This window comes from Falco naumanni, chromosome 7 (assembly GCF_017639655.2).
Source record: "Falco naumanni isolate bFalNau1 chromosome 7, bFalNau1.pat, whole genome shotgun sequence".
In the NCBI taxonomy this organism is placed as follows: domain Eukaryota; kingdom Metazoa; phylum Chordata; class Aves; order Falconiformes; family Falconidae; genus Falco; species Falco naumanni.
Window position 1 is genome coordinate 52271727 of NC_054060.1, and position 12463 is coordinate 52284189.

Sequence of the window (12463 nt, forward strand, 5' to 3'; positions counted from 1 at the left end):
CTTTAGGATCACCCCCGTTCTCCGTCTTCTTTTGAGGGAGGGGAGTAGGGTTTTGTTTTGTTTTTCCTCCTCCCTCCCCTTGCAGGGTGCGTTTGGGTGTGTGTGTGTGGATTATTTCCTTGGTGATGTTTTTGGGGTTCGACTCCCCGCTGTTGCTCGCCCGCCAGGGGGGTGGGGGGATGCTGTCAGGTAGGAGGGAGGCGAGGGCTTGACATCAGCTGCGACACCGAGGACGGGGAAAGGCTGTGTACCCCCTTCCCCCCAGCCGGGGAGGGGCTGCGGGGCTCGGCGGCCGGCTTGCTCGCCTCCCCCCTCCAGCAGTGCTTGGCGCAGGTGCCTCTTCTTCCTTCCCCGCCTCCGGGCTCGGAGGGGTGGCGGGGAAAGGACGCAACTTCAGGCCGGGGCCTGGCCGGGCGCTGCAGGCCGCGCTCTCCTCGGGCGGCTCTTAGCGACAGGCCGGGGAATCGAGGGCCTATCCCGCCCGCGGCGGGGCACGGCGCGGCGCCCCGGGGCATGGGGCCTTGAGCGGCCGCGGCGCTGCTCTCCCGCCGAGCCGACGGACCCCGCGCCCCGCTGCGAGAGGGCAGAGCTCTTCGGGGCGGCGGGGAGCGGGCTGCCAGCCCGGGGGGGCAGCCCCTGCGCCTGCCGCGCCAACCCCGGGGGCGGCCAGGCCGCTGAGCGCGGTGTCCGGTGCAGGCCGCGGGCGGGGGGCGTCGTGGGGTCGCCCCACGCCCTCGGGGGAAGCGAGCTGGAGGGAACGGCCTGCCGTCCCCTGCCTTCCTCTGCCGTCCCGCGGGCTGGGGCTGCCGGCAGCTCCCTCCCCCGCAGACGGGCCGCAGCAGGGAGGGCGCGTTCCCTGTCGTGTGGGGCGACGGCCCTCGGGGGAACTGCAGAGCTCCGTGGCACAAGGCCGTGGCAGCTTTGTTGAGAGGGGTCTCTCCCCTTGCAAGGGGGTAACGGCCTGATTCTCAGCCGAGGTGCGAGGGGGTCTCTGTTTTGCTTGGACACCCTCTGGTGGGCTGTAAACAGCCACAGGGACTGTTGGGGAAGGCGATGGGGCACGGCTGGGCCGGCTGCATATTGCCTTGCCGTGGTGTTTGGGCAGAAGCGGGCTCTGTTGCACAAAGGTGTCAGTAATTACTCCAGAAATAACGTGGGGTTTCAGTAAAAAGTTATTACGGCAGTTTGGTTACCTTTATGCAAGGGCAGAATAAAATCACCTTAAAAACCTAGAGTGGAAGCTGATAGACTTAGATCTTCTGAAATTTAGCTTTCTTAGCTGAAGAAACTTACAAGTGTTAAGTCCACTGATTTCTGGAAGAAGGGTCCGTGAAGAATCTTGTGTTGCTCTTGGGGATTCTTTTCTATATATGCACACACAGCTTTTGAAATGGACATCCATGTGTCTTGTGACTATACGTATATATGTATATACTTACATGTACGTATATGCATGTATATGTGTTGGAAGGGAATGCTGATTCATCTATGGTAAAGTTCCCAGGTGTGCTAGAGTTGTCATGCTGGTTTGCACTGGTGCTTCACCAGTCAAAAGTAGAACTATGTATTTCTACTTAGAGTGCTACAGACAGGTCAAGCACATCCATTGTTGCTTTTTTATTTTCCATAATAAGTGATGGAAACACCATCAGTATTTTTTGATTTTACTCAAGAAAATCTCAGGAGACACTTCAGGTCTTGTCGTATCATCGATGCACTTACCAATGTTGACATTCTTTAGGCAGAAGCATAAAAAAGCTGGGGGCTGAAAGAGACTTTTAAGAATTAATTTTGTCCAAACTGCCTGAGTCAAAGTAGGTGCAGTGAGAGAATGGAGGCACATTTCCCATTGAGTAGCATCTAAAGAAGCAATAAGTAAAAAGAAGGCTTTCAAGCTATTTCCAGTTTTCAATTTCCTAGCTTCTCAATAAAGCTATAGAATGTTTAGAGGGGGTAAGCTTTTCCTCCATATGTAGGAGATAAATGGTACTAGAGTTCTACCCTCCTAAATTTCATGAAATTACTAGGAAGCAATGAAAAAAAGGTGGGGGTAGGTGGGAATGGGATGCTTAAGTTACAGGTGTTAGCAGTGCACAAATTTTGGATATTGAAGAACAGACTACTTTAAGTATGACCTTATCCATGCCCTGAGAAAATGAAGAGCTTTAATTATGGTAACAGTTTGTAAAAAAGTTTTAGGTTTTCCATGGCCATAGGATCTAGAATGCTTTCTATGACATAGCAACAAAGGCAGGTGTTTTGTTCGTCAGTCAAGAATAAAAAATTAAAAGGCAAAAAAATTATGGATACTCTGTTAAATTTCATGCCATTATAAACCCAGTCTTCATTAAAATAACACTCAAGCCACTCCTTTTTTTAAGGTCATGCTTAATCTTGAAACTCTGAGAAACAGCAAAAGCAGGAGAAAATACTAGGAGAGCTCAGATAAAAGATAAAGGAAGGGTATAAGCTGCCTCTAATCTGAAGTTTTCTAGTAGAGTTGCTTCAGAAGACTTACAAATGCAGGTAAAGCCTTAGAATAGATGGCATGTGGTTCTCTTCCCCCTCAAAACAGCCAGTGTGCTAAGGTAAGGATGAGATGTTAGATGCTTCCATCTGGTCTTACAGCAGCTAAGAGAGTTAACAGGGATATTGGAGTGTCTGAAAAGCGAGAGTGCAAGCCGTCTTTTCAGTTGTTCAGTCTTAAGTAATATGTATGTTCTTAACCTAGAGAAGTCTGCTTCAGCTAATTGACTTATTCACAACTTAGACCTTGTTAGAGCTGTTTTAAATACAGCTGGTATAGTGCATTTGTCGTGGCTATACTGATGCCATTTAAATGCTTGTCTGTGTCCAAATTAGTGCTGTTCTAATCAGTATTGGCAGGAATGCTTTTCTTGGGTATGTGTCACACTTTTTTTTTTTTTTTTTTTTTTTGATGTATCTCCCAGAAGCAAGCCTGTAAGACTAATGACTACTGTTTCAGTAAACATTTCAAACTGCTTAAACAGGGTTTGTATTACAGTTCCAGATAGTATTCCTGTTAGGATTTTGGGAAGAACTTCAGTGTAGATAAGCCTCAGCAGGACTTTTGAAAACATGTTTGAAACTTTCTGGTATCTTCTTCAAATCTTGTATTAGAGATTACATAATTAATTTTGTTCCTAGCCACGTTTTCAAGTGAAAAAGTTGAGGTCTACAGGTTGGGTTGAGGGCTAGTCTGTAGGCTTTTGCTGTACCTGTGTGGAACTCAACAGTGTCATTTTAGAGAGGGGGAGAAAGAGAGAGAGGCACTAGTGTTTTGGGGCCGGAGTGCTAGAAAAAGGGACAGGCATAAGGACAAGAAATAAAGAAAATGAAGAGAAATTAAAGGAGGAGATGGGTACTCGGGAGAAGATGTGATAAGTAGAAAAGACCTATCTGTAGAATGACACAAGGGAAGATGAAAGCTTAACATACAAGAAATAAGTGGACTGAAATTAGTTGAACTGGCTGCTTTGGATGGAGTTGGAAGATCTCATTGGACAAAATGTGTCTTTGCAACACTCTATATTCTAGGTGGTGGTATTTTTCTATTAACAGTTTGAGAAACACATGACTGTCCATGCATGGAAATTAAATTCACCATGCAATGATACGCAACTGACTTCTTCCTTCAGATATGCCAGGCAATTTAACTTCTTAAAAATAATCTTTACTTAGTCTGTGTAATAGTCTTTCTTTCTGCCATCCTCAAGTTTGGTGGATGTTTTCCTATTTGTTTATCTGACTCATTTGCATGTAATCCCACTCCCCCTTGCCATGTGCTCCTGCTGTTTTCCCTCCCACTGAATTCAGTGGTGATGCAGCCAGAGGGTGAGTAGGTTAAAGATGTTGACCTGACAGAAAATCAACTGTCAGATAAACAACCTCTCCCCTCCTGTTCCTTCCCCCTCTTTAGATGCTTCCATCATACCAACTTACAACTTTAAGCCATAAAAGTGCCATGTTACAAACAACAGAGAGGAGAAATAAGTGAATGAACCACAGGATGAAGGGGAAGTGTAAAATCAAACAGCATCCTAAAATCTTTCTTCCTATAATTTAACACCATTTCTTAGTCCTATTTCCAGTGGACAAAGAATTTACAACTTTATGTCATAATAATTAAAAACAATTTTATGCAGCTTGAGACTTGTGTCTCTACTCAACTTTTCCTTCTGTAGACTAAATGGGCCTTTTTCTTTCAGTCTTTCATTTTTCTAGACCTCTGATCATTCTTTATACCCTCTTCTGAACTTTCTCTAGTTTGGCCACATCCTTCTTAAAGCACAGCGCCCAAAATTGAGCACAGCACTCCATCAACAGCATCAAATACAGCAGGATTACTTCACATGCTTTATCATGTCTGAAGGTATTTATGTTGTGATCTACTATCACATTTGGATCCTCTTCTACATGACTATGGTCTAGTCTCCACAGTGTATTTGTAGAGTTGACCACTTTTACTCACATGCTGTAGTTTGCACTTGTCCCTATCAAACCACATGACCTTTTTTTCCCAGGTAATGTCTCTTAATTAACTTTAAATTGAATTCCTATCCTCTGAAATTATTGCTGCCTTTCTTGGTATCACCTTTAAATTTCGTAATTTCTCAAGACATTAATGAAAACATTGCATAGTAACTGGATCGAATATCTATCCTCACACAGAATTCTGCCTGATAAAAAGAGACTAAGATCAAGACTGCCCCTCTTCAAAACATATTTGATACAGAATCCTCTTACTTCAGAAGTAACAATCTACACCTTTGCTAAAGTCACCTCATTCCTCTGTTTTAGGATCATGCTCCTTCAGACTTACATGGTAACCAAATGGCATGAATTTCCAGTACTTTCTCGCATCCCTACAAATTTACAATCATAGAAGACCTATTAATTTTTGCATTATCTGGTGTGGGAAAGAGAAGCCAAGAGAAAAGAACATATGCATAAATTAAGCCTCAGATTACTGTACTTCCCAGAAGTTATCTTGAAAGTGCAGTTTAAAGTAGGAGAAAAAAAGTGGGTAGTTCTGATAAAGATACTCATGTTTGTAAGAGATAGTAGGCATGCAAACTGCACCCTCAGGGTAGATATTAGGATAATCTGCCTAATGGCAAGGATAATGAAGCACTGAAATAGGCTGCCTAACGAGGGTGTGAAATCTACCTCTGTGGTTTTTAAGAACAAATGAGACACACATCTACTGGGAATAATTCTGTCACAGTCTGGCCTTTTGCCCATGACCAGGGTCAACTAAGTGATCATCTTCTTGAAATACCATCCAGTCTCCCACTCTTCGTGATTTGTGTAACTTCTTGAGTAGATAAAAGCATTAAGATTAATCTTTTATGTTATGATTTGGAAGTGTTGCCCGCTTGCCATGTAGGTTCTTCAGTGACTGTACCTGGTGTATGGGAGACAAAGAGGAGTAGTGGTCTTCAGCGTTGTCCAATGTCAGCTCATTTAATGTACTTTGAAACTGCAGGTTTTAAGTCCTGACTGGTATGATTTTGAAGTGTTTCTGTTAGCACACAAGCTCAAGTGTGTTTCATGAGCTATGCAGATACTTTTTAGACTAGATTTGCTTTTGGCAAGGGTATGTTCTGCCCCCCTTAGAACCGTTTTAGGACTAATAAGAACAGTCCTGGACTACAAGTACACTACTGTTACTGTGAGGTAGACTCCTCTTCCAGAATTTAATTGTGTATAAGTTTAGTGATTACCCGTTTAGGAGGTAACTAGATCAGAAAGTGTTTTGGGGAATATCTAGTCCAAAAGCAGGGCAAAACTAGAATGCTTTCGTTTAGGCACTGTAGAGGCAGTGAACTGTTTGCTGAAATATATGCCATGCTGAGTCATTTGGGACCTGTTCAGTTATCTAGAACAGGCATATTCTACCTATAGCCTTTGTCTGTGCTGTATTAAAAAACAAACAAAAAACCCCAAGCCAAAACAAAAGAAAAGAACTTTTTTTGGGGAGCCTTCCCCCTTCCAGTCTTGGGGTATGCAGCATGCGCAACCCATTCTGAAGTGGGCAAACTGTGAAGAAGACAAGACACTTTTAATTCTTCTCAGGAGATAGAAGATTGTCATGGGTGAACACAAAGCATTTGTCTGCATAAGAACCTATTTCATGATAACTATTCCAAGAGTTGAAATGCAAGCTTTCCTTTTAGGTATGCTCAGTTATGTATCTTCTGGGCAGAATTCCCTAATCCTGCCTGTGTCTCTCATCAACATTAGTCAGAAGGCCCAAAGCATTAACAAAGTATTCCAGTGGCTTGGGGCAGGGAAGAAACGTGTGTGTGTGTTATTTTTTTATTCACGTGTGCTTGTAAAAGAAAAAAAAGGAAAAGAAATACTGCTTTTCTCTACATCAGGAGTTATATGGGAAGGTCATAAAATTTCCAGCCTCTCTGACCACCTACTTTGGCCTGACTTGTCTTCCTCTCTCACTTTAATTTTGAATGTAGAAGCAGTTTTCACCCATAATGAACACTGAAGTACTTGACTAATTAAACCGTTTAAAATGTGGTTCCTTTTTGAAAAGTAACTGTAGAATGGCATTGTATGATTCTTAGCTGGGTCACACAAACTTTTACTTTTCAAATTGTCAGTCAAGCAGTTCTAAACAGAATCAGCAAAATAAGATGGAAGTGAAACTTAGTAGATGTCAAATTTATTACTTCTGACACCATGAACTGAAAAATTACAAATCCCAGACTTTATGTGGGACTTAAGTTTCTAGAAAATCCAAATGTGGAGCTTTGGTGGCTAAGGTATTTTCATGTGAGGCCATATATTCAGTTTTCCCAGATGTATAGTAAACCTATTGCTGTTAGTATGTGCTCAGTATCATGTCAAGAACATACCCTTGCCATACACAGTTACTGTCTTTTGGGGAGCATTGTGGAGTTGCAACAAGTTTGTGCAGTGGGTCCAGTGCTTTTTGAAAACTGTTGAGTGGCTTCTTTGCATGTATGTGGAATTGGTGTACATGCACAATAAATCTGTGGTAAATTGATAGCATCTTAATTAATCTTCATTCAGGATCAACTGTACAGGACGAGTACTACAGACCTGAAGTTTCCTGTAATTTTCAGGCTTGTAACTTACGTTGCAGAATGTGCATGCACTTTGTGTCTGATGAATCATGGTTCCTTTCTATAGAGTGTAAAAGCTCTGTAGTTCACATTTTCTTTGCTGTTTTCCTGTATACCTATCCATACATGTGTACCTCTCTCAGTTCTTCCCTCTTATTCTAACTTCTGTGAGTTAGGTTTTGGTAGCAGAGACTGCATTTTCTGGTTTGCCCTCTCCTGGTTTTGGTCACATAAGACTTGCCTTTCTTGGGTATATTTGCCTGTGACTTAACAACACTTCTTGCTCTTTCGTATGAGGATGTAGACACTTGTAAAGTGTCTTACTGCCACAAATCCTCCTTTGCGACTGCACACATTGGTAAGGCTTTTGCTTTCTGGTAGAACTGGCTTTAAGTCAGAAGTATTTTTGGAATAGCTGAATTGAAGTTAGAAGGGAAAAAGCTTTCCAGCCAGTTAACATTATAATTTTATTAAACTTCTCTGTCTCAGTGGGGTATGAGAGGAATAAACCTGAGGCATGAAACAGGGTTGTAGAAATTCTCAAAAATAAGTATGTGCAAGACAGTACATAGATGGTGAAGTGACAGTGTTGCATGAGTGTGGGGAGCATTTAAAAGCTTCTAAACTTTGTGCCGCCACATGTAGCATTGGATACACAATAGTGGGGCCCTTTGTACCAAAGTCTCATGGAGATCTAGTCTGGAAAGAGAGAGATATCTGGATTCAGTAGGAAGAGTTGTTTCAAAGATGGAGGCAGAGGAAGCTGGCACTAAGGTATAGGAACTTATAAAAAAAGAAGGTACTAACAACTTTTTAACACTGTGAAAGACTTTTCTACACAGGTTGCAATTTTTCCTGCTCCTACTGCACTGTAAGTGTGCTGGAAACCTCAGTTATGTTTGTTGTCTTTGGTTATCTTCTTTATTTTTGTTTATATCTGGACTAGGTGGGTAGTGGAAATGTATGTGAGTTTGCTGTTAAAGTAAGACACCTAGATGGTTGTGCTGTCAGGTAGGAGGGTGTGTAGTACTGCAGTTGTTTGGGGAATTGGTTTGCTCTGGTAACAATTAACAACAGTATGTTACTGTGTTTCGCCCTGAAATGTCTTTTACAGAAGGCTTGTGAAAGACAATAAATGTAGTCTGAGAGAAGCAATGTTGGTGTTCACCAGCCTTAAATGTTGCGTAAAGCGTCTGCCAGGTAGTGATAAACATTAAGACCTGGCTGTTGGTAGTTTTGGAAAGTAACCACTTTAAGTTTGACAATCACTTCTTTGTTTTAGCGTGACTAATGTGGTTGTATGTTTCAGTAGTTGTGTATTTCTATGTCTCTGTATTACTACCCCATCTGCAATCACCAGGGTGCAATTACAACTTTCCTATTTCTAGGTGGAAGGGGATCTAAGCTCCCATCAGTTTAGTTGACCATAAATTACTGTGAGTTTTTCTGGACCCATCACATTTGTCTCTTATTCCCAGTAGTTACCAAGTGCATGGCAAATCTTTTTTAGCTTGTATTCTTGTTTGCTCTGTGAAATACAAAATCAGGAGGAGGAATATGCAATTAATTTCATGGAGCATGGGTAAGCATAACATGCAGCTGTAGTGTCTATCAAAGTGATTGTCATAAAATCTGTTAGGAGACTTAAAGGCTGGGAGACTTAACTTAAAGGATGTTTGACATAACTCAGTCCCATGGGAAAACTTCTTAACATCATCATGTGATGTGAAAAGTTTTAAGAAATCTGATTAACGGGAGTCATAAATTCTGTTTATGCATTTACCTCTTGAAGTAAACCACAGACCAATTAATTTCAGTTTCCTTTTGTCTCTGTTTCATGCCTTTTGCCTTCTAGATAGCAGCTCAGAAGGCATTAAGTTTATGCTTTTGATTATGCAAAGAAGCAGTAAAATGTTTTAACTGAAATCATCAGGTTTCTAGTGGCACCTTTGACTTGCGATGCTATTCTCCTTCATTTCTTATTAGAGACAGGTAACAAAAATATTTTGAGTCTGACTTGAAGAAGATATTTGCAGCCTTCCGAAATTGATGTTGAGAGTGCTGTCCAAGACAATAGCATCTTGGATTTTTTTTTACTTCCTAATAATACTTTAATGCAATTGAAGCATGAACAGAGTCTTTTTTATTTATATTTTTTATATATATATAGTTCTTTTATACTAGACAAAGAAGGAGGCACTTAAATATGTTTGTGTTTAGAGCTCTGAACTGAGAGCTGCACTTAGGCAAGCAATTCAAAGTAGTACAACAAGATGTAAAGCAAAAAGGAGTTGAACTTCTTTTTCCCAGTTACTCTCTTTTGTCAGGAGTTCACCTCAGAAATTTCTGTCTTAACCTTTACAGATGTAGAAGCATGACGTAACTGTGCATACTGGAGACTTATGAATGCTTCAGTAAAATTGTTTTATGGCCACATGTCAGTCCAGTAGCCAACCTATGCTATGAAGGCTTTGGGAAGACTGCTAGAGAAGATACAGTTGTCAGTGAAAGGAGAAAAAAGTTCCTGTTTTATGAATAACGTAAACGATGGTGGTAATGAAGAGTTGGTGTAGAAGCATTTTGCCAAAATGCATATGTTAATTTGGCATGTAATTAATCTACAGCTTGCCACAGAATTTTAGATACCAGTAAAATTTTGAGTCTCAAGGTTACTATAGGTTGTCACTGTGTGCTGGCAGAATGGCAGCTGTTTAATCCAAACTTTTCCTGATGATTCCTCTTGTTTTCATTAATATTAATTGAATATTTGACTTCATGGCATCTTAATGTGAATGCATGTCTATATATCCAAACCCTTGCAAGTTATAAATTTTTTATGCTGATTAGGGGTTCAGCAAAGTGTTCTATGAGTAACTGCAGGGTTAAATAATTTTTCTCATCAACTTACACACCACTGAGGCAGTAATACACACTTCCTTTCTTTCTTCCAGGAGGGGATGACCGCCGGGTCTTACTTTGGCATATGGAAGAAGCCATCCACTCAAGAGTCAAACCAGTTCAGCTGAAAGGGGAGCATCACTCTAATATCTTCTGCCTAGCTTTCAACAGTGGCAATACAAAAGTGTTCTCTGGAGGTAAGGAAGGAAGAGCATCCTGATTTCACAGGAGTTTACGTTGTGAATGCCTTAGAGTAGAAGCCATGAGCGACATCCTGCTCTTTCCCATAAGTCTCCTAAAGATCTAGAAGGTGTCCTTCATCAGCAGCTGAAGGTTCTTTGGGAATAGGGAATTCTTCAGCTAGCACAGTATTTTCAGTTTTGTCATGCTTCTTTTCTTAAACCCTGGTGTAAGCACATTGTGTCACGAGCTATCCTGAGAATCTTGGGTCCAGTGTGCCCATACTTGTGCTACAGACTCTGGAACATGGTCTTTGTTATTCCCTTTAGCTGTACTGAGAGTAGACCCTGTATTGTCTCCGGCACTCAGACCTGATGCTTGAAAATCTCTGCTGCTGCTAGTTGATTTTAATGCACCTTTAGACGGCTAATGAAGGACTATTGCCATCTATTGGTGGATTACTTATTCTCAAACCTCATTTCAGTCCTCACTAGATAAGAGTCTGCCTTTTAGAACTGTTGACACATTGGGCTGTGATTGGCCTTGATATTCTTCATATTTTTAAATGACCTGCAGTTAAAGATTTACATCATTGATTATGGTGGATTTTTGCTAAAATGCCAGGTTAGATGAGCTGTGACAGCTGATGCACAGACAAACTGGCCGTTCTTGTCTCTTTTTTCCTCCTGCAGTTTGCATAAACACACTGTGTCTTTGCCAGAAATTATTTCCATTGGAAGATTCAGGAACTCTTTCAGCTGCTCCACCAAGATTCACAGAGCTCATGTGCAAGGGCTGTGAGTCTGACTCTTGGATCCCTTGTAAAGAGTCATTTTGCTGCATGGCCTAGATGTACCATCTGTTTTATCTCTGTCAGTAAAATGGAGCTAACTATATTTATTCACTCAACAGTGTTCTGGGAGATTCTGAAAAGATCTGAAAGGATTGTGTGTCCTAAGATCTATTCGTTGTCACCCCCCCACCCCCACCCCTCCAATACTGAAGCTAGAGTTGTATTTAAATCACGGAAGCTGGAATACTTAAAAACTGTCCTAAAAATCAGAGTATGAAAACTAGCACAAGGTGCACAGAGCTCAATTCAGTCTGTAAATAAAAGCTGCCAATGACTAATGATTTAGGATCTGATGACCTTTCCCTAAAGCAGCTCTTGATAGCAGAGGAGAAAAGATTTTCCACTTCAGTACAAACTGGATTGCATCCAAGGAATTTCAGAGCTCTTTGCTTTGAAGGAGCACATGTGTAGCCATGACAAAAATGGAAGGCAGGAACTGAGTGGACAGTGTGTTGCATGTAATCTCTGGAGAAAAAAGCTGTCTCAAGATACCAAAGAAATTCCCATCCTTGAAGAATACTGTCACCCTTCTCTGGCCACACATACTGAGAGTAGAGCAGCGTTTGAAATGAAAGATCCCCTCTTAGTAAACTGCATGCTTGCTTTTTTTTTTTTTTTTTTTTTTTTTTGCATTTAATGTTTGATATATGAAAAGCTGAAATAAGCCTACAGGGAACTGCATTTGTGCCTGTAGAGGCCTGAGGTGACAGATACAGGGTTTAGGCCACCTTAACTGTGCTCCTCGGTATATGCTCTGCAGTATTTCATCCCGTTAGATACAATTGAATGGAATGGCAGATACTTCTTGTCTTTCTGATCATCGTAACTGCAGTTATCAAAGCAGGAGAGATTATAAATGGCAGAGTTGCATATACAATTATAACCCAATCATTCTCAATGAAGAATGAATTCTTCTGTGTTAAAATGCTCTAAGTGGGAACTCTACTGGGCTGAATAGCAGTAATGTTTTCTGCAGGGATGAAGCCTTACCAGCAGCAACCAAGCAGTTTCTGGTTAGATTTTTGTCACCACCTTCTCCTCATACACACAAAATGGAGAGAAGCAGTGGTTGTTCCTCACACCCCCTCCTTTCATTCTTTCTGATTTTGGAGCTTGTGTTGGAAGGGAAGGCTGATCCCATAATGACTAGAGGCTTGAAGCCAGGCCTCTAGAATGATTCTCACGTTCCTGTTCCATGGAGAGTGAGGAGGAGCAGTGTCTGCTGGAGGAGATTTTGTCACTGGAGAAACTAGGCTGAATTTTTCACTGGTGAAATACATAGGCACTGGAGTAGTTTTACTAGGTATAAACCTTGCCTTGTATAATGGGCAGTTTCCATTGCAATTAATGGTCAAAGGACACTTACATGTAAGTGACTTGTTTAGTGTACCATGGAAAAGATGAG

General features: G+C 41.6%; 1 protein-coding gene across 4 annotated transcripts in view; it reads left to right on the forward strand.

Annotated features, from left to right (window-relative positions):
* The window catches only part of DCAF5 (DDB1 and CUL4 associated factor 5), a 77392-nt gene that overhangs the window by 808 nt on the left and 64121 nt on the right, over nucleotides 1-12463 (forward strand). The window contains exons 1-2 of one of the 4 annotated variants that reach the window (XM_040602268.1): nucleotides 911-2588; nucleotides 10079-10222. In XM_040602268.1, coding sequence (XP_040458202.1) covers nucleotides 10111-10222 — 112 coding nt within the window. In that variant the 5' untranslated portion in view covers nucleotides 911-2588; nucleotides 10079-10110. Of the gene's footprint in view, nucleotides 1-910; nucleotides 2589-5099; nucleotides 8710-10078; nucleotides 10223-12463 lie in introns of those variants that run through there. The other 3 variants (XM_040602269.1, XM_040602267.1, XM_040602266.1) reach the window with 3 other exon arrangements.